The sequence below is a fragment of the Felis catus genome, chromosome C1 (genome assembly GCF_018350175.1).
Source record: "Felis catus isolate Fca126 chromosome C1, F.catus_Fca126_mat1.0, whole genome shotgun sequence".
NCBI lineage: Eukaryota > Metazoa > Chordata > Mammalia > Carnivora > Felidae > Felis > Felis catus.
This window is the reverse complement of record NC_058375.1, coordinates 190569446-190596629: the sequence shown is the minus strand read 5'-3', so window position 1 is coordinate 190596629 and position 27184 is coordinate 190569446. Positions and strand designations below refer to the sequence as shown.

At 38.2% G+C, this 27184-nt stretch overlaps 1 protein-coding gene across 3 annotated transcripts in view; it reads right to left on the bottom strand.

The window, feature by feature from the left end:
- PARD3B (par-3 family cell polarity regulator beta) overlaps window positions 1-27184 on the bottom strand; it is a 1015202-nt gene that overhangs the window by 612180 nt on the left and 375838 nt on the right. For all 3 annotated transcript variants that reach the window (XM_011285494.3, XM_019838515.2, XM_019838513.2), the window contains exon 3: window positions 1417-1588. In XM_011285494.3, coding sequence (XP_011283796.1) covers window positions 1417-1588 — 172 coding nt within the window. The remainder of the gene's footprint in view (window positions 1-1416; window positions 1589-27184) is intronic.

The window sequence follows — 27184 nt, the reverse complement described above, 5'->3', positions numbered from 1 at the left end:
CATTGCATTGCTCAGTTGGTTCAACAAAAGAAGCTGAAAATCTTAAGAAAAACAAACTTCTTTTTTTTCCCCCGAGAAAGCAAAGAGAAAGGTGAAAACAAATTCTCAAGCCCAGGGCCCTTGGAGGTTCAGCCTTTCGAAGACCACACAGTGCTCGCTTCTAAATAGAATATTAAAACAAGCAAGAGCAATTTTCTCCTTTCGTCTTCCCTTATTGCCTAATTTTCCTCCCGCACCATTTGCATAATGGATAAAAAGGCATCCATTATGCAAATGAATGACAGGGTGGTGAGGTTGTGGAAGACACAAACCTCGCTGTGGATGGAGAGACGCCTCCACAAGGCCCTCCGTCGTCTGCATTCCAGCACACGGCCTCACTGGCCGGGTTTCCAAAGGATAGAGGAGAATTGTGAAGATTATAGGTCATTAATTTCTACTTGGTTTATTACAAAGGCAGCACCACAGATGCTTTCCAGAACATTTGTACCAAATACGGGTATTCAATATTGTGGTATGTAAAACAAACTTTACAGTAAACATTTTGTTTCAGATGGGAAAAACGAGTACTCTCTAGGACTTACAATTTTAAGCATGTTCTTTGCTTTGCAAGTGAAAGATTCCCCTTGCAAAGTAGTAAAAGCCTCTGTTCTTCTATCTGGAGAATTAACCTATATAACAGGTGCTCAGAGCAGTCTCAAAACATATGCATACATTCAACAGGAATGAAAATTTGTTTTAAGTACCAAAATGTTAGTGGATTTTCAAAAGCTTCATGCTGTTAAATGGACCTAAATTTATCTCTAAGAGTTATCACCAAAAACTGACATTTCTCTTGGAGATGTAAATTCACTGAAACTGTAGAAGAATGTTTATTTTTCTCCCAATGCCTTCAAAACAAAAATAAAGAATTCTGAACAAAATTACCAGGTGGGTTGTTCTCGCTTGAATAAATGAGGAGGACAAAATTAAGAAATTAACTTCAAACGTTTCCTCCAAACTCTGAGATACATCATTTGGGGAGAAAAAGAAGGCGGCTGAAACAGAAAGTGACCTTCGTTTCTAGTCCAAATTCCTTGATAACCCTTAACTTTTGCCAAATGACACTCTTCAGGGACATTTTCTTAAAGTGATCCTCATAGGCTACAGATAAGCCACATCACTTACAGACCAGCCTGTCCTGTAGGATACTTCGAGAGGATGCGGTTCAGATTCGCCTGCAATGCAAGCAAAAACCGCATCCACTTGTGTGAGCATCATCGACTACAAGGAGCTATGTGAAAATAATTTAAAGACAAGACAGACCAGATTTTTAAAGAAAGATACTAAGAGGATACGTCATATTGTAGAAGCAACTCATAATCAGCAAGCTGATGTACTTCAATCAGGTGAAAAACATACTAGTGAAAATGTACATACCTAATTTTAGAGCAGAAGGGGTTACTTCGATCTCCCCACCAATTGGTTTAAATGCAGCCAACTGGGCAGCCACTTCCGTCTCAAAGGCATCTGGGGTCTGCTGACCTGCAAGGTTTCCACTGGGGCTCTCAATCTTGTGGAGTGGTTCTTGTTCATCAAACACAGCAATCAGCTACAAACAAATCCAACAACACTCATTACTTGGTATGACATGCATCATCACACAACACTGTATCTCGCTGATTGTGATCTTTATTTGACTTTAAAGAAAATGGCCTCTGACAACGTCAAACTTGAATGTTACTGCCCCACAACTCTCCACTCAATAGGTCTCAAAGCATTGTAACCAGGAATTAATTATTTGCCGATTCTTGAAATAAAGAACCAATTTTGGCTCTTTTGAAATAAGGAAATGGCTGCCCCTTCCCCTTGCCACCTTCACCAATATTCCTAAAAGGACTTCAGTATTTTTAAGAGTGTTTCCAGAAATAAAAAGTCGAAGATGCAGAAGCTGAGGATAGGTCTACTTGAAAAAAGAGGACATTCAAGGCTCGGAGAGCTGAGATATTATAAAATCCATAATTACAGCTGCCCTTTTAGACACGATCACAACAAATGAATGTGTATATTTCCATACAATGTGTTCATTTTGTGCACATAGATATCATCCCCTTTTTATACATCCCTTTAATTCTGTTCTCTTCCTTCATGACACTGTGCTGACTGGTTCAGTCCAATGAACGCCAAGTCCAAAGAGACTAAACGTCAGCACTTTCAACCAAATTATTACTATCTTCATTTCAATTTCATTTCATAGGAGAACTATGTTTCTTAATATAGAACTATTAACATAGAACTGTTAATATAAAACATTTAATTGTCCATTCCAAGTCATTTTTCATAAAGGGCAAAATAAAATAAAATAAAAATTTCCAGTAATTGCCCAAGCACTGCTGTATCAACAGTGAGGACAGCCCTGCTCAAACTGTATTTTTGGCCAGCAGACAGCACCTCCACGGAGGACCTTCACAAGCATCTCATCAAGTGCCGTGGAAAAGTCCAAATGTGTGTGCAGTAGGCAGCGAGAGGATGCTACTGTCAACCCAGGAAAGAGCAGTGTGGGCAACTTTGAAATCTGCTAGTAAATCTTTAGATATTTTTCATTCATTACATAAAACAAACCTACTTATGATTCAAGCATTTATTTAGGAAAGGCACAGAAAGCCCCATTCATAAGGGAATCTCGTTGGCAATAGTATTAATAACACAAATGCAGGAGTAATCAATCAAAACATCATAAATTCCAAGTTGAGTCTTTCAAAAGAAATGAATACAATTAGGGATATGCAAATTGACTACTCAGAAATAATTTTCATAATTGACTACTCATTTCCAGTATGGAGACTTCTTTAATTGGAAAATCCAACAATCCTCTTACCACAGGAAAGAAATGCTACTCCCAAGGCATTATTTTTAATTCTTGAAATTGAGCACATACATTTTCTATTTTTAATTGGTAGTAATGATGAACTGATTTCAGAGAAGACTTAAATGGATTAATAACGAAAGATTATTCTAGTATAAAAATAATCAGTAGAACTGTATCTTTCTAATCATCTGGTCAAAGTGAAGAGTTTAAAACTTTAAATCTTGAAAAGGAAAATAAAATCAGTTTTTAAAATGTGCTAGAAGTGTTATTTTCATCACTATTTTTGTGACACAATTATAATTTCAGTTTTGCATATTGGTGAATTCTAACACATTTCAGTAACATTTATTTTAATTGCCAATCGGCAAGGTGAAGCGGCTTATAATGTGGGTTCTATGAACAATTTTGTGTTAGTGAAGAGTAATACCTTACTCTTCTCTCTTCCTACATCCTTAACTGCTAGTAAATGCAGTGTGCCTTACATATTGGGGAAAAGAGAAAAAAACTGAGTATCAGTTTGGAGCATAATACACAATCTTAAAACTGATAACTCATCAACTACGCCATTATCTATGTTTATTATGTAACCTTTCCTCCCCAAGATACTCTCCCGTTTTCCATACTATTATATCCATACAAGTTTACAGCAGATGTAACAACAATGGTACACCTACTTATCAAATGAGAGAACATAATAGTTCGGAGATTTTGTTTCCCAAAGGGAGAGGCCAAACAGTAATTGGTACTAGAATCTAGTCTTTTTCATTTCTAACTCAGGGTTTCAGACCACACTGTGACTGTTTTCCAACAAGAGAGCTGTAAAAAGAGAGGATATCTTGTAAAATATTTGTGGTTTGTCCACTAGGATGCTATATCCTAAAGAATACGATAAAGAATGGAGAGAAAAGGCAATAGTCGTCACAAAGATGATGATAATAAGAAGTGGAGTATTCCCAAATCTCATAGTCCGTCTCCCAGTCCCACAATTGACAGGAATTATCTTCACAACGTCTACCCTAGATGTACAGATGGATGGATGGATGAATGAATGAGACGGTCTCTCTTCCTGGAAAGAAGAGGTTCGGTTCCTGAATCGGTGGTGCCCAAACAAAGTCTTTGGCTTCATTGGTGCTGGTTGATAAGAAACTCTCCATGCGGTCTGCATTTCAACATCTACAATATGCACACTTGTTTCAAAACTGACAATTTCTTTAAATCGTACATTGTAGGTGCTTATTAGCTAGATTACTTACTTCATCAGAACACCTCCATTATCAGGTAACAGAGTTCCCAGTAGACGGTGTTACAGAGATGCATTAAATTAACATAAATCATGGTTCTGGTTCCTCAACAGAGGCATGCTGATTTCCAGCATGATGGAAAAAGAAGTTGGACAGGAAAGAAGAAATTCTATTTAACTTTTTTTCTGTTGTTAAGGTTTCACCTAGACTAAACTTCTATGGCATGTGGAAGATTTTTCACTGACATCTTTGCGACTATAGTAACCTAAACATTATGCAAAATGCAAACAGGTAATATTTCATTTGGATGCCTTTCTCCTCTGCTGCCCTATCCATCTTCTGGCAACCCTTCTGTTCTCCTTCTGTAACGCTTGTATTCTCACGTCACCCAGCACAACACCAACATTTCCCAAAGACCCCATAATCCAAACTCTTTTCACAGAGTCATTATTTCTAATCAAAACTCCTGTCCTCACAGATCTCTGTCAGTATTTAGGCATCTCATCCCCTGATGTACACAGGAAGGTTGGTCCACAAATATACTATTCATTCTCCCACCCCAAACAAAAAGAAAAACCAACAACAGAAAGGCTTAAGAAACCTTCTCAGGACCCATTTACCCCTGTAGATAATACCCCATTTCTCTACTTTCCTTAAAAGCAAAATCTGAAAATGTCTGTCTACAGAGCAGTTTCCAATCTCTACAGAGCAGTTTCCAAAGAACTCCTGTTCTTTGCTGAGACCACACTTGTCAGGCTCTTGCCCCTCCATTCCATGCAAACTGCTCTTATGAAGGTCAAAAACAATCTTTAGATAGCTAAATCCCAAGCCACTTATCTGGCTTGATTTTAGGACACAGTTCAACATGCCTCTTAAATTGTTTTGTTGACTTGTCTTCCCGGACATCTCTTGTGACCATCCATTAAATTTCCTTTTACTTATTCCTCCTCATCTCTAAAAATGTGACAGAGAACACATCTAAGTTATTTTGGACATCTCATTTGTCTCATGGCATAGATGTAAGTATATGCTCATAAATTCCAAATTTAAACCTCCAACCCAGAGCTTCTTCTCGAACTCCAGGCTTATATGGTCCATCACCTAACATAACATGCGAAAAACTGAAAAAATGATCTTCCAAAGCTCTTCTCACAATCTTTTTACATTCAAATTACTGGCAGTCCATCCGTCCAACTGCTCAGGAGAAAAATCTCATATTCGCCCTTGATGCCTTTTTCTATCCCTCCCTTCTTCTCTAATACACCCCACACACATCCAGTTTGTGAACAAATCTCAAAATATAATCAGAGTTTACCTGCTTCTCGCCCCTCTACTCTCATCACTTTGGGCCCAGCTACCACAGTCTCTCCCATGGATCACTGCAATAATTTCCTGTGTGGTCTTATTTCTACCCATGCTCCCTTCTAATCCATTCTCAATACAGCAGCCAGAGTGATCCTACCAAAACACAAGATGGGTCATGTGTCTCCTTTGGTCAGTCACCTTCCCATGTCACAGTGAAGCTCAAGTCCTTGCAATGGACTATCTGGTCATAAGCTCCTTGGGACATATCTGACCACATGTTCCGAGTACGTTCTCCCTTGCTCTCAGGATTCTATCCATCTATGATTTCTTCTTTGTTCCTGACTCAGTGTCTTTGTATTTGCTGTTCTCTCTGTCTGAAATAGTCCTCCCCAGACACCTACATTGTTTGTTCCTCTGTCCTTCCGATCCTTACTCAAATGCCAGGCTTTTGCTGACCACACGATCTTAACTGCAACATCATAGCCACTTTCTATCCTCCCTTCTTTTTTCTTTATCGCATTTATCGCCCTCTCAATGTTTCATTTTTTATTTGTCTTATTTATTGTCTGTTTTTTCTCACTGTGCTAGAATATAAGCTCCAAGGAAACGGTGATTTTTGTTTTTTCTGTTGTATCCCCATCACCTAGATTGGTGAGTATACACAATAGGCACTGAACATATGTTTGTTGGAATAAAATGACTAAAAGAAAGCAAGAACAGATACTAAAACCTAACATAGCAAGTAAAAGATACCTAGATTTTTTCACGTGTTTTTAGAATAAACATCCAAATTATTATTTTTTTAGAAATGAATGCATATAAACAACCTGTACATACCCATAAGCCCCTCCAAGTGTCATCATCATTATTACCGTTGTCCTGGTTTTGTTATTATGGGTGGTGGGGGAGAGAAATTCCTACTTTTCTATTCGACACGAAGAGAAATTGCTTCTGCCACGTCAGGCTCCAAAAAGAGAGATTATGTGTGTTCTCTTTCTTTTTCAGGCTCAATTTTGAAAGGGAGAATCTGCTTATTTGGTCTCTGAAGGAGTACAAGTGGTACACCAGGGGTGGAGAGCACATGGAGAGGGAGGCAGGGTTAGCGGTGTAGTCTGAGATGGCATTCCAGAAGCTCACGATTCAAGTGTGCAGCCCATACAAATTCAGGTCTTCCATTTCACGTTCTACCAGCTTTCTGTGATTGTTTTAATATGACACTATTTTCTCTTTAATGTGCCAGTAAAATTAAGGCACTGGGAGAATGTACAATGTTTATCTTACATGTTTTCTACCTCTGTTTGAGAGGTCAAGGCGGAGTGCAATTCTCAGGAGCACACCTAACTTCTAACTAGGACTTAAGAAAACATGTAAAAATAAACACACTAATGTAGCATGTAAAATGATATTCCATAATTAGATCTCAGTTGTCCGTGCTGATGGTGCTCCCAGTTCAAGGGCTAGGCACTAGCTTTGGTAGCTCTGGGCTGATGGCTCAGAGCCTGGAGCCTGTTTCCGATTCTGTGTCTCCCTCTCTCTCTGCCCCTCCCCCGTTCATGCTCTGTCTCTCTCTGTCCCAAAAATAAATAAACGTAGAAAAAAAATAAAAAAAAAATGATATTCCATAATTAGATCTCAGTTGTCCGTGCTGATGGTGCTCCCAGTTCAAGGGCTAGGCACTAGCTTTGGTAACTGCAAGCATCCCCTGGCCACCCCGGAAGGCCTATGGGAAGAATATCTGAAATTGGGATTCTCCTAGCAAAATGATCACCCATAAAACTTCACTTTAGAGAATATTTCCATCTTTTTCTCATACCTTGTGTAGATCAAAATAATGAAAAAGTCAACAACAACAACAAATTCAAAGATGAAAAGAAATGGAAGAATTTTGGGTAATTTACAATTATCTGTGAAACCTGAATAATAGACTTGATCAAAAGAGTCATGTGTTCTCTGCAATTTCACACCAGCAATATCACTTCGAGGACTCAGACCTGTTCCTATAATTAAACAGTAAGACTATTATGATCAATATCACTAGTAAAGGGCTGTGTGTTTGCGTGTGTGTGGGGAGTGTGTGAGTCACGTGGAGGTAGAATGTTAAGTTCCTTGATAATATCCCTAACATGCCTAAACACTTCAGCACAGAGCCTGGTACACAATGGAAGGTTAAATGTTAATTCCTTTTCCTACCATAGCTAACATTCTCTGGCTTCCAGACTAAATCCCACTTGACTTGTTTATCCATATTCTGCTTTTACTTTGTTGATTCTCTTTAATCTCTTCATCACAGGATTGACAGAGGAACAGAGAAAGTACCAAGATCAAACACATCAAATAGGTAATTTTTGTTTTTCTTTTTTGTCTTCCTCTTCATCACACAACCCATAGACACGCTTTACCATTCTTCCCACACTGCAAAACATGGGGTGTGCTGTTTCCACTGCAGCTTGAAGCAATATACCAATGCCTTTAGCTTCTCCAGTCACAAGTAAATATTTTCATAATAAATGCCACCAAGGGTATTTATCGCAGAGTCCCTCAATATTCATGATGTGGCTTGCTCTGTTATCAACCTACAGCATTCTGTCACTTTTTAGAGCCTGAGTTTCTATAATGAATGCTATTATCTTTAGCCTATAGAGAAAATCAAAAAGAATCATCCAAATGCCCATAGAACATGATTTATAAAAGTACATTTTTTGTATTAGTAATTACAGTTAGGAAATGTGGCTCTATTTTAATTACACGTCAAGTACACTCATGTACTACTAAGAAAAACTTATTTGCCATATTGAGTTCTTTGGGTTAAACTTTTGAATTTAACAACACACTGCTATTCTTACCGTTTCATACATATTCCATATTACCGACAACTATCAAGTAAAATTCGAAGACAAAGGAAAAAAAAAGAGGATCCTACAAAACAAAATTAGAATCATTTGTCTCAAATCTTAATAAACACAATTAAATCTAAGTAAGACTGTGAAATTACAACCATTTCACAAGTACAGGAAAACACATTATCACCTTTGGGAAGAGAGTGAAACACGGAAGAATTTCATTTAAATGTATACATATCTGCTTGTAACTAAATAACAAGGGGCTATGTGACTTAATTTTATGCCACTTTAAACAAAGGTTTGAAAACAGGTGATCTTCCTTCATAGGATTTTGACAGCTAGCTAAAAGCATTTAATCCAGATTTTTAAAATGAGCATGCTCAAATTTGCATCTTCATCAGATGCAAGCATCAGATCAAGTATCCTCAGAGCAAGTATGCAACAGCTCTGATTCTCAGAAAGTTCAATCGACATTCAGTAAATGAGATAAAACCAATTTTCATTTCCTCTCCAAACTGAAAAATCTGTAATAGGGACCTTTACAAACTTTACAGCTTTAAGCTTCATGCTAAAGAAAATAACATAATTTATTCAACTGTACTAAGAATCCTATTTATTCTTATCACATTTTCAAAAGGCAGCTGCCTACACTGCTGGTAATAACAAAAAGCATGCCTATTAAAAAAACACCGATACTTTGGCCAAAACTGCATTTACCTTTAATTATGCAGTAGCTCACTAAGAAGTCAGGTATACAATAAATACATTTATACTGAACCGTATTTTTCCTGTGACTGACTCAAGTTTGAGAGCCTTATTTTTTATTTGTTTATTTTTGTTACATTCATTCTTCACTTTCCTGCATAGTAACAACTCACCATTTATGAAACAACCTTCAAAACCGACACCTAATATACACATGGAAAGCCTGAAGACACTTTCCTCTGTGCCCTTGACCATCCATAGCAGTGGTCGGGCAAAGGGCTCCATGGAGATCAGGTGGTAGCCACCAAGCTCTAATCCTAAAGGGCCCTGTGGGACAGCTACGGAGAAAGCAAACACGTAAAGAAGCAGGAAGAAGTTTCAAGCATTCTGAGGTAACACAAATGTCAGAAATTAAAAAAAAAAAAAAAGCATCTCTGGCTTTGTCAGTAATAGTATTTCCACTGTCTCTGAATTACACACACTAAAAATAACCGACACAAAAGAAAGTGGAAGATCCTTGGGTTAAACTGGTTGAGAAAACTCAAAAATGATGCCAATTCGCTGAGTGGCTTTGCTTGCCATTTACTCTGTATATCACGGACGTTCCTCAATTTTATCCAATCCCAAGGGGTTTGAAGGTCTTGGGAGAGTGTACGTTAGTGTAAATGAAGACAGTGTTTTAAAATGCAGGGATACACATACACACAAATGACTTCTTCTTCAAATCATTCTCAACTAAATCACACATATCTAACCTGCATTTCTGAAAGCATATTCTTTTCTAAGGAAGCGTACCCGACACAAGAAAACATAAAATAGCACGTGGAAAAATATTTTGTAAATGACAAAGCATACATACCTTTAAAATGTTGTAACTTTCACGTTAGTACTATTTTACTGGCTCAGTTTTTTTCTCCTTACTTCCCTACAGCTTCTATTCTCTACCCCAAACCAAAGCTGGAACGGCCTCAGAAACACCTTTTTGGTAATTTCTTGGCCAAGGTCCAGCGCTGCCACAGTCATCCATAGATATGTCAACAGATCCTTGAAGGCAGTAACTTACTGGAATCTAAGGCTGATTTCTCTCTGCAGGGATTATTCATCACAACAAAATGCCTCAGTGCATCTCCAGGTCCTTACGTCTCCACTGCAAAGGCCTCAATTTGCTTCTGGCTTCCAGTCCAGCCCCCGGATGTTTACCCACAACACTACTGCTGAAATGGGCTTTCCATCATACAAAGTGGCATGGTCTTGCTCCAAGTTAAAATTCTTTGTATTCTCATAGTTTCCAAGATGTAGTTCAAGGCCTTCTACTGGGTTCTATGTTGTTCCCACAACACCGTCCATGTCTCTATCATTACCAGTCACACAGCACAACCATCTTGACTTACTTGCCTCTATAACTGTCAGCTACTTGAAACCATGAGTCACATAACTAAAAAATGTATTTACCAAATAATTAGCCAGCCCTCACTATGTGCTGGGCACTGTCCTAAGTACTTACATATTCTATTTCATTTTCATAAGAAAACTTCTCAGAAAAACAGTATTATCCCCACGTTACAGATGAGAGAATTCAAGTATAACCTGACCTTGTATTCCAAGCTGCTCGTGAGTACTTGCCACATGGAAGGGAGTGAGGGGAAATGGTTTACATTCTCTGCTTTACCGGAGAGAAAGGGCAAATGTGGCCATTTGGATGGATGTGGACACCATCTCCCTGAGTCCTTGATTTTTCCATCCAATTGGGAGTAAAGGTAACCTCCCTTACCACGTATGCTCCTACAGAGGGCAAAATAGCTTCTGTCAGCTTTGAGGCTCAATGTAAGATGACATTTTACGATTGTTCCATCTCAAATCCACTCAGTATATTATGATCCCAACCCCGTTTGTTGGTGGACTGCATTTATGTACTTGACTTTCTTCCAGAGGAGACCTTATGAAATTATAAAACTAATGTGTGTGTGAACATACTTAGTTTTGAAACAAACACAATCGTACGGTGTTCTCTACTACGTCTGACGGTTAGAAGAACCCTGCTTCTTTGTACTAATGACTGCAATCCAGGGTGCGTTGCTTAATTTTGTGGATTAATGAGTAAGCAATCAAATGTGATTTTAAGTCATGAATATAACAAACATATTATTCATTTATTTTGACAAGTATTTTAATTTATGAGACTTGGCTACAAATAGAACAGTCTATTTGGTAAAAGGAAAAAAAAAAAGAAACCTTTCTGCTTTTAAGACAACTCAACAGCTCTCAGATAATAAACCTCTGCAGAGAATGATGACAAAGCCACCACCACCTTCTAAAGACAGATAAAGAACTGATAGGTTGATACAAAAAACAATGAGATCTTACTGGATCATTAAAATGTTCAAGGAGACAATGCTGCATGCACTTGAGCTGTAGGCACGGTCTTTGGGGCTTGCCAACCACACGGAGGGTTCTAACTAAAACAGGTCAGTGTTGGCCTGAGGCAGATGTCACCTAGCCTGTCACCTTGGTAGCCTAAGACACAAGTTTCAACAGTTTCACGTGTCTCCGAGGTGGCCTCACATTCCAGGCCTGAGGTCCCCCAAGGCCAGACAACGTGGTGAGTGGCCAACGACTACAAGGGAGTTTTCAACTCCCTGAAAATTAGCTGGTGATTAATTGGTACTACATTTCATCAGGCTGGTGAGGGAACAGACTCTTTAGCAAAGACACATTTAGCAAATTGGCCCAAGCACCGGCTGATTGACCTCATGACAGGTCCAATGATGTTCTACTTTCTCCAGCATTTGGTGACAGCTGAACAACTGGCGAAGACTACGCAAAGGTCAGCGTGCAGCCTAATTGAGGGATGAGGAAGCACTTCTCTTAAATATTCCATTTAGACTCAGATCTTCCTTGTCATGGGTGACAAGGCTTTGAAGCCGATATTTTAAAAAATTAACACTGCACTTGCAGGTGGGTTTCGCTACTGAACCCCTTCCGTCTGAGTGGTAAAGCTAACCTTTTCCTTTAGCTTCTAATTGCTCTACATCTCCTTAACTAGTGATAATGTGGCTAACCCTGCTGGGATGGGTGTTGACTTTGGGAGCATCTAAATGTCAAGATTTGTAATTATGATTGTGGGTGTATTAAACTCACATAGAATGATGCCTCGCTAATTGGGGCCTGAAGACAAGAAGCCCAGGGTCCTTGCTCCTTGCTCACAATCGCAGGAGGGGTATTACCTCTTCCAGGAGTACTTGTGCCTCAGGTCTTGCCTCTAATTGTAGGAAGAGCATCTTTCAGAGTCAGTTGCAAATTTATATGTTTTGTGCAAAAGGCCTTCTTCCTAAAGCATCTAGAATATATTCTGTCGGCGTGAAAACTAGGATTTGTTTCTAAATTAAAAAAAAAAAATGAAACACACTGAGCATAGTTACAGAAAAAAAAATGGAACACACGTTTTGAAATTAGGGCTGGACCCCAAAATTCAGGTTGCTCAGACCATCAGCAATCTTGGGTTTCAAAAGCCAGTGTTTACACTAAACTCTCAAACCCAGTAGCCACTTTTGCACTTTGCTACTCTAGGCTTTTATGTTTCTCAGGTGAAGAGAAGAGAAGAGAAGAGAAGAGAAGAGAAGAGAAGAGAAGAGAAGAGAGAAGAGAGAAGAGAGAAGAGAGAAGAGAGAAGAGAGAAGAGAGAAGAGAGAAGAGAGAAGAGAGAAGAGAGAAGAGAGAAGAGAGAAGAGAGAAGAGAGAAGAGAGAAGAGAGAAGAGAGAAGAGAGAAGAGAGAAGAGAGAAGAGAGAAGAGAGAAAAGAAAAAAGAAAAGAAGAGAAGAGAAAAGAAAAGTGCTTAGGCAAGAAGAGGTAGGACTCGCAGTGTCTCCCAGGGGAAAGAAAACTTCAACTTCAAAAGGGTGTCACTAGGGATACTTGTGAAAACGCACAGTAGAAAAGAAGACATACAAGATAATCTAAAATCCCAGAAAACTCCTGTTACAATATCGGTGCCTTTTGTCCACTCTTCTCTTCTATGGATTTACATATATATCTCAACATTACTTGAACCATACTTCATGACACACAATTTTCTGATACTTTCACTTAGGATTTTCTTGTATACAGTTTTCTCTAATTTTAATCTGCAAAAAATGAAGAAAACTCATGCCTGAATAATACTGCATAACATAATAAGTCATATAAATAAGTTAGCCATTCTGCCATTCAGGACACATGAAAATGAAGGTTATCTAGGCAAAGCAGTATCATTTTTTCAACCACCGCCAATTTTACAGACCATATTATATTCTCCTGTTTAAAGGTTAATTATTTGATTACTAGTGATATTGAAAATAATTCTATAAGCTATTTTTATTTCTTCAGTGGATGGTCTGTTCATACCCTTTGCCCTTCTGTTCCATTTTCTTTATCAGCATGTTTTAGCTCTTTTCATTTTAAGCATATTGTCTTTTTTATCTTTGCAAAATGTTTGACAGTTTACTTTTCATTTTTGTTTATGATGCAAAAATTTTCATTGCATGGGACTCCACTCGTTTAAAACCCTCTACTAAATCTTCAAAGGTCCCTTGTAAATAGGTACTCACCTGGAACCAGTAATACTTTATGATGGGCAAGTAGTAAAACAATGTTGGTTTCATTAAATTTACTACTTTGATAGTCCTGTAAGACAGAGCAGGTGGGAAATGTTCTGACTGATGGGCATTTGGTTTTTAAATCATACATACCTATTCTAAACAAATGCAGATTGATAAAGCTACTTCAATAAAGCAATCACAAATAAAATTGTAACATTTCACTGATTTCATAATCCAACTAATTCATTAGTTTTTGCAGATTCTTTATGCTGAAATTCCACACAGTCAATCCATTATTAAATGGAAAAATATGGTCAGGCAATTTGTTTCAAAAATCTTTCAAGTGCTTGAAGACTTTCCGATTCCCTTATTTCTTTTGCCCCCCAGACAAGACAAACTTGGTTATTTTTTCATGTTTCTTCTATATCTCCTACTGTCCTGTCATCAATCACGTTTGTTCTTTCCTGTAAACTCTCCCTGCTCTTCATATTGCCAAGGATTAAAAGGCCCAACTACTGAGAGTGATGGGTAAAAACTGAGAGTGATGGGTATGTGTCTCACCAAAGACTTTTCATTTATTTAACAACATGGTTTTCAGCCTACCTATTGTCCTAACGACTATGAGGTTTCTAGCCACATTTCTCTATCTTACCAAAATGTTTTTGCTTATATTCCATCCTCCAATCTGCTCTTTCACGTAAATTTCAGAGTTATTGACATTTAGTTCATCCACAACATGTAAGTAACATATGGGGCACTTTTTAAAGAATCGGGAAACATGACTTCTTTCAGAGATGTAATCTAGTAAATAAATATGTATTGGTCTGTTTGTAAATACACAAAATCAACTCAAGGAAATACACCCAGGACAACATTTAATTCACTATATAAACAGACTAAAGAAGTGGTTATGTCAACAAGATGAAAGTCAGGAAACTGGTGTCAGAAAGGAATATACTAGCAGTGCCACTCTAAGTTTTACCTTCTGAAGGCACCTTCGGCATTAGTGAGCAAACCTGAAGCCCCATTAATAGGGGTATATCCTTACTGTGAAATGAATGATGTCTGGGGATTACAGTGTAGTACCATTAAACTCATTAATCTAGGACCAGGTACACAACTTGAGGCCCAGTGCAAAATGCAAATGTGGAGCTCTTGTTCAAAAATTAAGAATTGGAAGATGATGGTAGCAGAGTACTGAACCAAACGTGGGGCTCTAGTGACCATGGGACCCCCTGAGCAACTGTACAGGTCACATGCCCATGAAGCTGGCCCTGCTTGAATCATGTGACTTTCCAAATGTATTCTGGTTTCATGTTCCCTAAGTAATATGATTGTGTTTTGACTTCTCACATCAATCTCTCAACAGGGAGAAGATATGTTGGCTAGCAGGTATGCAATATATAGTCCCCTTTGCAGATGTTCCACAAGTGCTTATGGTCCTGCTGAACTTTATTAGTTTGAATCAGAATTCTTGAGTCAAATCAATCCATAGCAGTGAGAAGACATGGTTTATGGAACTGCAGTGCTTAGATCCTGTATCATGGTTAAAAAAGTGTTTCACATATATGGTATCTAGGGAGGTCTCTTCTGTAAACTCCTTAAACTTTGAGGGCTCTCCCATGTGAACTTGTATCTTAGTTTATTCACTGAAAACACAGTACTGGCTTAGAAGGCAGCTTAAGTCAATAGGAAATGCTGGGAGTTTTTTTTTTTTTCACTTAAATGCAAAAGAATACTACAATTATGTAACAGGATAAATATTGCTACAACAGTAATCATATTACAACACAGAAATGTGTCAAAGTAACACAATGTACACCTTAAATTTATACAATGTTACCTGTCAAATTGATTCAGTAAAAATAAATAATGCAAAATAATTGTAGAACAAGTTATTTTCCCCTGATTCCTACTTGTCTAGGATAACATTTGTTTCTATCCAAGGTCTTACAAGGCCTTCCACAAGTAGCCAGAGGCCAAATCCAGCCTCATGTTCCTGTACTCACTCATCTATGCTCTTCTCTGCCTCGCTCCCCCTCAACCAACACCACACACAAGCTTCTGCATCTACGATGACTCTTTCCTTTCCTAGAATCCTTAGTAGTAGGGAACATAGGCTCTGAAGCCAGCCAAAGTTCAAATCCACCTCAGACCCTTTTTGAAACACAGGGAAGGTACTTAGCTCCTCTAAGACTTAATCATTTTCTTCATCTATGTATGAGAACAGCAGCTAACATTTACTGAGTATTTACCATGTTTAAGCACATAATTTCAGACTGTAATATCTTATTTCTTGCTTATACCACTCCTAGAGGTAGCTAGCTCCTCCTCATCAATAGCTCCAAAAGCGGAGGCACTGACAGGTTAGATGGTTTGCATAGACACTAATCGGATGGTTAAATGATAAAGCCAGAATTAGAAGCCAAACTTCAGTACCCCTTCATTATTCTAAGCCTTCCTCTTGAGTTGTTGTAGTATATGAGATATAACTTAAGAGTGCCTAACCACAAAAATAGTACTTCTTTAATGCTAGCCCCTAGCTATTATTATAATCATCATCATTATTTTTTGAGAGAGAAAGAGAGAGTGAGAGAGAGAGAGAGAGAGAGAGAGAGAGAGAGACCCTTGTGAGTGGGAGAGGGGCAGAGGGAAAGAGAGAGAGAATCCCAAGCAGACTCTACATCCAGTGCAAAGCCCAATGCATGGCTCAATCTCACAACTATGAGATCATGACCTAAGCCAAAATCACGAGTCAGATGCTTAACTGAGCCACCCAGGCACCCCACATTATTTTTATTGAGCAAAAGCCCTATTCATCCTTTAAGACCCAACTCAATTTGTAACCTGAATATTTTCTAGTATCTAGAGACTGTATTTAATACTATACCCTAGTATTCTTTAATTAGAAATGCAATAAGTCAGTTTATAGAGACCAGGTAACTCCCAGCCCAGAACAGTATTGGACTGAATATATGACTAATAAGATAGACTTAATTTATAATACTTAAATAGACTAACATCGAAAATGTGGACATTTTCTTCAACCGAAATACACACACACACACACACACACACACACACACACACACACACATATACATATGTGTGTGTGTATATATATGTATACACACACACACACATATATATTCACACACACATACACACATATATATTCATTAAAAAGAAAGATATATAATGTTATTAGAAGGTTTTTCATCATGTTAAGTGATAAGCATCAAATGAAAAATTAAAAGAAAAACAAGCTGATGGGGAGGGGGAAAGACATTAATTAGAGCATAATATCCATCTGACGTTTTGTACCTAGCTTCTACCCATGAGTTATTGATATTACCATTAGGAGAAGTAACTCTTATTTCTATAGAATATAATGTAACTCCAAATATAAAGTGTTATCAAAAATTGCATTTCCTAATAGCAGCTTTGGATTAAATGGGAGTGAAGGTGATTGCTTTTCACACAAGTGTCATGACTGGAAATGCTGGGCAGCATTTTCTCAGAAACTACTCTAGAAAGCCTATACAGTTAATCAACTTTGGTTTAGAAAGTCTCCATGCTTATAATTTATTTTGTTTTTATAGAAAAAAGACTTGGAAAGGTTCCTGTGAGACATGGAAAAATACCAAGATCTGTCAAGGATAAACATGTTTTCTTCCCAAAGCCCTCGAAGTCAGTGAAAATGGTTTCCAATAATGAATCACCAAAAGAAAAGGCCCTGTTTTTATTGGACTAAAATTAATAATTTCTATGAAACAAGAGGACAAATGGAAAGTGGATGGAGGCAACCAATGGGGAATGCCTGCCATTGCACTTAGACAACCTCAGAAGGTCAGCACTGGAGTAATGGAGAAGACTCTAGTAAAACAACAGGACTTTTTTTTTTTTTTTAATGTTCATGTTCACTCTCTGTGTGTCGGGGAAAAATTGTTTTAAATGTGTTCATAACTGGGAGCTTTTGGCAAAGGTGAACCCATTAATCCAGACAAATCCAAACGGAAGTCTAAAGTAAGCACATGATGTACCATGCAAATTATTCTCCACAAATGTAGCTAAACGTGACAAATGTGAGTCAAATATCACACATCTCTAACTGTCTTGCTTCTAACTTAAAAGGGAAAAACATCATTTATTTGGAGCTGCCAAATACTATATTCTCACTAATTTAATAAGCAGGCACCATTTTCTCTACCTCTGAAAATTTATGTTGGTCTTTGGACGGGTTCAGCTGCCTTTTTAAATCTAGTGGTCTGTGACCATAGAGGGTTTTAGCCAAAGGGAAAATGACTCCATAAATCCACAGAGGCTGTCTTGCTTTAAATTATAGTTTGAAGACTTCAGGACTATATGAAAAGACTTTGAACAAGAAAAATCAACACACGCCAACACATATGTATTGAAACTTATCCTATTTTACAATAGAAAGCATTCCTCAAGCTTTAGAAAGCCTGTGCGCATAAGGTAAGATATAGATTTGGCAAGGCCTGTGGAGACTTGCTACCTAATTATCAAGAAATGTGAGGGGAAAAAAAATAAATTTGGTCATACTGTCTCATGAAGCATGTTTTTTGATTCAAAAATATGATTAGTTTTTTGATTCAAAAATAGGATTAGGATATTTTTGTTCTTGATATTTCACAAAACAATAGACATTTTCATTATGACATCACTGGAAAGCAGACTATGTTGCTTCAGAGAATGACAAGCCACTTTTCTTTGGAATGCATGTTAGCCCTCTTCTAATCAGGAAAGGTTATTTCCTAACTTCTCAAACGTAAGTGGCAGGTGAAATGCATGGAAAGAATCTTGAGATTATAAGATTAGCCATATATTCTAATAAAATAATTGAGTTCTGGAAAAATTACATGAATTTCTAAAATCCTGTAGCTAGTTAACAGCTAAATGAGGGAAAGAATTGAGCCAACACCTAACCTTAACTTACAACTTAAAAAATATTGCATACTTGTAAGGCAGGTACTGAGTTCTTCTATTCATCACATTTCCCACCATTCTGGACTGGCATACGCTCAACATACTTATTTACTAATTTGCCTAACTCCTAAAATAATTTAATTGGAGACCTTCATCCTATGACTGACTAAAATATACAGTGCTCTTTTCACTCTATACTTCTTCCCTGATTAAAATGCAGTTATCAAATGAGACTATACTTCAATCTTCTTGCAAAGACTATATTCATTATCATTTGCAAAATAAGTGATGCTCTTTATACACAGAATTCCTTCCTTAAGTCAACTGGTTGCCATCATTCACAAAATACAGAACACTGCCTCTTTAATGACTAATTATATGGGTCAGCTTGACAGGGCCATGGAGTGCCCAGATATTTGGTTAAACATTATTTCTGGTTGTGTCTGTAAGGTTGTTTCCGGACAACATTAAAATTAAAATCAGTAGATTGAGTAAAGCAGACTGTCTTCCTGTATGGACCTCATTCGATGTACTGAAGTTCTGCGTAGAATAAAAAGACTGAGTAAGAAAGAATTCCCCTTTCCTGCCTGTTTCAGTTTGGACATTGGTCTTCCCTGACCTTCAGACTCAGACCAAGACATCTGTTCTCTTTAGGTCTCAAGACTGCCAGCTTTCAGACTAAAATTTATGCCACTGGCTCTCCTCGTTCTCAAGTTTTCAAACAGGAACTGGAATGACCCGTTGGCTCTTCTACATCTACAGCTTTCTGCTCAGCCTCCATAATCACATAAACCAATTCCTTACAATAAATTTCCATATATGTATGTGTATACACACACACACACACACACACACACACACACACACACACAGACACATGTACATACATCCTGTTGGTTTTCCTCTGGAAAATCCTAACAGCCTCATTTCTCACAGGCCAAACAACTGGCAAAATCAATGCTTAAGGACAAAGTCTCAGACCCATAAGCAATAATGTCTTCTTAGTGTTCCTTACCATTATGTACATCTTTTATGATGCTCACTTAAGGAATTTCCAGGCTAGGGTTAACTAATAGGGAGAAAAAAAAACACAAAAAACTAGAAGAAATGGAAGACTTCCTAGATTTGAAACTGGAAAAGTTGAGCTAAAATGTAAGAGAGCAACACTTAAAAGCAGCAGAAGCGCAGTGTTCATTGAAGCCTTAACTGTGCCTCAGTGAACGAGGAAAGGCCAACGTTCAGTAGTCCAAATAGGAATCTCAGTGAAGTGCTTCAACTCTTACATCTACGGAACCTTTTTTGAGTACTTTTAACATGCCAAGAACTGTGTTAAAAACTCAGGATACAGCCCCCCATCTCAAGAACCTACTGATTTAGTAGTAGGAAGGGGAGATGCACATGAAAATCAATATGGACACTGTGACATGTGATGCAATGGCTGAAGGAGCAAAATGCCATGTCAGGAAAGAGAGAGGAAGATACATTCTGTGGATGTTTTCAGGGAACTGTTAAAGACGTTAGAGAGGGGAGATGATATTTCAGCTGGGCCTTCCTTAGTATGACTGCATAGGACAGCAAGTTTGGGAAGCCCATCAAAGCACAAGGCACAACATCCAGAAAGGCACAGGATAGGAGGTCGCAAATTCATTGTTTGCAAAATGCCAACCACTTAGTTTGAGGTGTTTGGAGGGCAGGTCCCTAGAAGCTGACAGGAAAATAACTAGAAGAGATAAGGCTGGACTGAAAAGTTAGAGACAGAAAATGAAGGACCTTGAACGTTGTGCCCACAGGTATGTTTCCTGAAATGTGCCCTAGGTTTTATGACTTATAATGTATGTTCATGCTTCTTAAACCTCCAGTCCTAACCTAGTATGAAGAAGCCTACCTTAAATCATCTGGGGAATAAGACTAGATGTAAACAGATACACTCCACAAAAGCGGTACGTTGTGTGCTCGTCTCCGTTGCCCCTATCCTCGCGTGCTCCCACTAAAAGATTAAAATACACAGTTTGGTACTTGAAATTATCTGACATATGCAACTGAAGAGTTACTCCACGTGAGCTATGGGCATGAGTTAGAGGAGGCATGTGTGTGGGTGGGTGTAGAGGAAGCAGGAGTGAAGACCGGTAGGTAGTCTTAATTAGTGACGTTGGGTACGATCAGCAACCGCAAAAGCAGAGTTTATCAAAATAAAACTTTTCTAAGTTTAGAAAGTTCACCATTGTTTTTACTTGAAAACTAACTAGTTATGCAATGTCAACATTAGACAGTTGGATTACAAAAATATAAAGCAATAAAATAGCTGATTAGAGGATGGCACGGTGACCAGGCACCTTGCCTTGACCGCCTGCCTGAAGAACATGGGGCTAAATGTAAATGCCTCCCCCAGAGAGTGGGTTTCACAAAGGGATGGAGATGGTTGTGGCAGCTCTATGCCTGTGAGAAGCCAGCAAGGGGAAACTGGCAGCTTGATGGATTACTATTTACTAAAGGGCACACCTCCTTGCCCTCTCAGGTAGCCTAGAGGGAGCTAGGGGACAGGAGCCGTTGACAGGAGGTCCCCAAGAGTCTTAGCCTCCACAGGGCAGCTCTCTCTCTCTGCCCTTAGAGGTCTCCCCAGAGCTCCCAGTCACTGGAGCTGCCTCATTTCAGGGGACCACTTTAAGAAGGCAACATGCTTCCTCCTTTCCCCCCATCTACCAGGCTAACTTTTAAAAAAGTCAGTTGGCTTCACTTTGGTGTTACCCATTTTACTGTATTTCATTTTGAATTTTCATCGATTGTTTCTTGCATTCTTTCCGTGGTGTTCAGTTTACCTCCTATTTCCTTTCTTCTTCTTTTTCTAAATATTGGTTTATGCAACATTTGCCTTGTTCTTAGTTCCTTTAGGTGATAAAATGTTGAATGTCTAACCTTTTCTATTCTTACGAGCTTTTTGCTCACGTTCTTTTTAAAATTCCCTTTAACATTATACTTTTCAGCTTTATTTTTTTTTTATGTTTTCCCTCTGAAATCATAATGGCTGGCATTATCCTTAATTCTCTCACTTCAGCAATCATGGTTTCCCAATGATAGATAGGAAGGATAGCACAGGGATAGCAATGGAGAGCCCAGCCTTCTCTCAGACAAGATGGAGGTCTCCCTATTTGCCAAAAACAGTCTCGTACTCACCTTATTTGAACCTCAAATACTTCTATTAATATGGAGTCTCATAAAATAAGTTCCAAACTGGGTAGCTCAAAGAACTTTACTGCTTGCCTTCTCGCGGCACAGACCATTTTCGTGCGTTACGAGCGGTCTTAGATTCTATAAATCTGGCACATAAAATCACGAGGTAAGAGGTAACACTAGACCAGAGGGTCCCCCTAGGGAAAGGACCCTAAATCGGCTCCCACGGTTTACTTTAGTACCTCCGAAAGTTCCATAGGAAGAAGGTGCAATAAAGGGCTCATGGAGGGATCCTGGATTCTCCTATGTAGCAGCCAGCCTACTGCTGACCAGTACGTTTCCCATCACAGGTCACAGGAAGATCCACTTGGCCTATGGTGTCTTTAAAGCCACTTTCCTTTTGGAAGAGAAATGTTTGGGTTTGAGAAAAGCAGAGAGAAGCTATTTGGATCTATGATCATCTACAAACAAACAGGTTTATTAAAAAGAGAGAGAAGAAAGAGAAGTAGTCAAGGATAACCTGAAAAGAGGTATATTTACACACACTTTTTAAAAGATATAAATTTAGATTTCAAAGAAGTTGAAATCACTGTATAAAAGGAAGTTTGTATATTTTCATATATTTCAAACATGTGTGCCATAGAAAAGTGACCACATAGAAGATGATTCCCATTAGCACTCGCTGGTGACCGGCTTAGTGTTTGTTTTATCATTTATCGTAATTTTGTTTTCTTGTTTTTGTGTATTTTTTTTTAATATTACCCCTTGAAAAAAGTTAAAGCTTTGTTAAGCTTTCTTAAGATATCCAAATCTGTAAAACGAAAGAGGATTTTTCTCCCATTCTGCTCCTCTCTTGGGAACAACTTCAATAAAATTCAGAATTCAGAAATGTTTCAAATGTTCTCAAAAAAGGCTTGTGATCCCTCAGAGTGCCATCAATAAATCAGTTCACAGAATCTGGTAAGGTTTATTTTTCTGACTGGAACTAAGGAATTTGTACTAAATCACTACATTTTTTGAAATATTGGTTCTCAAATGAAATATCAAAACAGAGAGAGAAAGGAAAAAAATATTTTGACCTGACATCTTAATGCAGCGTTACTATAAAAACAGGGAAAGTAAAAGTTACATTTCCAGAGACAGTCAATTTTAATGGTAACCGACAACAAAAAAATTCTTTAGTCCCAGTTATTCACTCTAGTAATTGGTTTGTAACACATACCGTGCTTTGATTATTATATCTTACAAAAGATCGATTTACATATTGAAAAATCTGACTTAGTGGAATTGTACAAAGTAGTAATTACTGAATAACTACAACCTAATTTTTTTTCACATATTCGAATATTACTTGAAATGAAAATCATAAAACCTTAATAGCTAAACATTCCCTGAATCAATATTATATAAAACTTAAAGATATGTACTGAAGAATGGCTAAATTCAAGGTCTGTACTTCCTAGTAGACTAAATATTTTGGTAGTTACATTTGACATTTAGAACATGCACAAGGATATAATTTTTTAAAATATATATATAACTCAGGATGTTACAATAAGAGTTCTAAAAAAACCCGACGAAATTCAGTTTATAAAGAAACGCAAATTATTTCTTCAACGCTTAGCACTCTCTGCTCATCGTGTACACCATCTAAAAATGTCACTGAAGGGAGAATAAATCTTTCAGGAAAATTTCCTTTAAATGGAACCAAAGGTTAAAAGACCCACATTGGAAACCCTGCAGCACAAAGGACTCCAATATTACCTTGAGCAATTTACAATAAGCTTTAATTTACCCATTTAGAAAACCTGATTTCCATAGGAAAGGTACAGCAGTAATAAATCTTATCCTGCTAGGAAGTCTAAGAGGGGAAAACAAAACAAAATTTCACCAGCTCTTTGTGCATTAACTCTTTCGTGTCACCAATAATCATGTTGTTAAATATGTTTTCAGGGCAATAATTTCCATCCTAACAGATTATAGTGTTAGAACGCATCAGAACAGAGTGGTTTGATCTATGGTTAGCAATGGAACAAGCTTTACAAATATTTTGTGTTCTTTGAAGTGTATGACAATAGCCACGTATTTTTTTTCATTTATAAATCTTGATGACTTTTATTATTAATTCCTATTAAATACAACACTGTCTATAGCTCTCAAGGTTATCATATAAAAAACTGCCATGACTAAATTAAGCATATGAAATTAATACAAAACAAACCCCGAGGTTTATTAGTGATGGACAAATTAGTTTCTAACTCTGCCATGTTAATTGAATAGCACCTATGACATGGAACATCTGTTATTCAATCAACTAACTTTGAGATGATTAATTTGTTAGTAGCACATCTTTTATAGCTGTTCCACTCTTCCTTGTGCTCTAGTTATTTTGCCTCTTTGCTCCCAATAAATTATAAGCAGCTGGAGGCCAAGGTCACTCTCTTATTGATACTAGTGGCCCTGCAAAAGTAAGCCCCACGCGTTGAACGTAGCAAGTATTCCCAGAGTATGCATGACTGTGACTAGATTATCAACTGGCCATTCTCAGCAACTTAGACCTAATGTCCCATTTCTTAGCTGTGGTCAAAACCACTGTGACCACACACTCAGCCTTGGAACTGTCTCACCCACTTATGTCTACAACCAGGGAATTGTTCCCAAAGCTCTCAAGTAGTACCTTCTAGCAGCAGGACTTCCAGTAAGCAGTAGTATCTTCTTTGAATAAGAGTACCTTACCTTCCCCACGCGTCTTAAAATTGTCTCAGCGTAATTTTATTTGTAAAGATATTTATGCATATGAATGATACAATCAATTCTAGACACAACACTCATAGATAAAACACCTGAATGGGGTCGGGGGGACCGCTCAAGTCACCTTATTGAAAAATTAAATCACCTGTATTTCTGCACTCACTTACCTGTCAGTCTGCAAGCTGGAGACCCCAGTAGGTCCTAGAGAACAGTCACTATTGTTTGATTTGACTATTTAACTCTGGGGTCGCCATCATGCCGCTAGAATATCGCCATACATGTTAAGGAGGAAATAAGGGACTGTATTTTAGATGAACATGAAACATGGCTGAGAGAGGAGAGGAACCAGAGGTTTTCTCCAAGGGGCTTGGCGATTTACCTGGACAAGTCATGCAACACTTTTGAACTCCTCTCCCAAAGCATAAATCTTGCTACATTATCTTCTGAAGATCCTATGATATGAATTTAAAATACTCATCGTGCCTAGTCAGCTCGCTACAGAGCCTGGAAAGCTCTCCCATGAATATGTTTCTAAAAGGATCTCTGTGAACTTATCTCTCCTGTTCCAAAAAAAAAAAAAAGGTATAATGCTTCAATTTAAAAATTTGTTTCTAAAGTAAAACAGCAGGTATGCTATGATCAGGAGATCGCAGAAAACCATATGGATAATGGTGATGCGTGTATACTGGGGGACAGTCAGGGCCTGAGAAAAGCATATCAGTTGAGACATAGAAGCATGAAAATAAATAGGAAACATCTTTAATATAAATTTCTGATAAAAGGGGGAGTTTCCCTGAAGAAATAAATAACTTATCAATGACTTGTGAGAATATATAAGACCATTTATAAAACTCGCGTAAACTGTAGATAGAGAATACTGGCATAATCCCCATTTATGCCATGTTCCTAACGATACCATCCTAAACACAGCACTACACAACGTATATACAAGGACTTTTAAGCAATAAAGTTCTCTTAGAATGCAGTAGACTTCACCTCAGATTTTAGCAGCTGGTTGACCTGATGAAATTTTGTTAAAGCAGACTTTAATTTCTGGAATGATGTACATCTTACAGAGGTTAATTTTTAAATATTAGAGTAGAAAATGACATTTATTTTTACAGCATCATCTCCTGATTACTCTGTTATTTTGTTGGTTTATTTCAGCATCAGCACGCTGAATAAAATACTTCTGTAACACATTGTCCCAAATTTCACCACCTGCCCTCCGGGTGTCTACTCACCCCTGGAAACAAAATATCACCCCTTTTCATCACATTTGGTTAATGAAGAAAAATCTGGTATCACCCTCATATGAGGTATTAAAAACAGACTACACCTGCTTTATTTATAGGGCAAGGGTGGTTTTATTAATTTGGTTGGGTCTTATTAATACACTAACTCATTGTGGCTCTTTGTAAATAAGGCACTGTGCTAGGCAGGTAGTGTATATACACATTGGTCAACAGACATCATCTCTGCCTTTATGTTGCTTACGGTCTGGCCCAGTAGTTCTAAACTCTGGCTGCACATGACAATGATCTGAAGACTGTGTGGAAAACATTGATGATCAGGCTGAAACCTCTACTTTAATTTGTCTAGAATGGCATCCGAACAGTGGCATGTTTTTGAGTTTCCCTAGATGACTTTAAGGCATGGCCATGGTTGAGAAGCACTAGTCTAGTAGACAAGAGAGGCATGTGATAAAAATATCATTATAAATGGGGCACCTGGGTGGCTGAGTCGGTTGAGTGTCCGACTTCAGCTCAGGTCATAGTCTCACAGTCTGTGGGTTGGAGCCCTGCATCGGGCTCTGTGCTGACCATCTGCTCAGAGCCTGGAGCCTGCTTCAGATTCTGTGTCTCCTCTCTCTGCCCCTGCCCCGCTCATGCTTTGTCTCACTCTGTTTCTCAAAAATAAATAAATGTAAAAAAAATTAAAAAATATATATATCATTATAAAGTTTTATAAGTGCCATAAAGGAGAATTAATTGTAAGAACTCATGATAGTGAATAACTGGACTGAGGAGTTGGGAAAATTAGTCAACAAAGGCCTCTCAGCATCAATCGCATTTGTACCCGGAGCTAAAAGATGATGGTGGCTGGAAAAAGCAAGTGTGCTGGGGGAGGAAGGCAGGCACAGGAAACAGAGGCTGTAGGACAGGGAAGGCCTTGGCGTGAAGAAGGAGCAATGACCACGCCAGCATGGCTGGAATGCAGTGAGGGAGAGAAGCACGTACAGCAAGCGGCTGAGGGCAGGTGGCAGATCAGACCTTACTGGAGCTCAGGAGCTGGGGTCAAGGATCCTGGATTTTACCTCAGTGCAGGGGAAAGCATTGATACAACACTACTTTTTTGTCCAACAGTGACATTCAGATTGGGTGGGGGGGGGGAGACTTTTTCCCCATCTGTTCAATAGTTCTAATTAAAAAGTTGGTTTCAAAATTCTAGATAACCAGCCCAACAGAAAATAGACAAGACACCAATAGGTAAGAGGCATCATTTTCATCTTTCCCTGGCAGATGGCAATGCTAATAGCAGTTATAAAACTTGAGGGCATGCCCAGGATTCGCACCCTGACTGTGTCTCACTCATCTCTACTCCAAGAATTTCTCCACTCTTTCCAATTTTGACAACACTGAATTTCCTAACCAAGTTACCTTTGCAATGGAGCAGATTCCCAAAGAGAAGCCTCTTAAAACAGAAGCTGTTGCATTTTGTAATTATAAAGGATAACTAGGATTTATTAACTAATTATTTGGGGACTCTGAATTTAAAATTTGTGAAATTGCCTATATACTCTA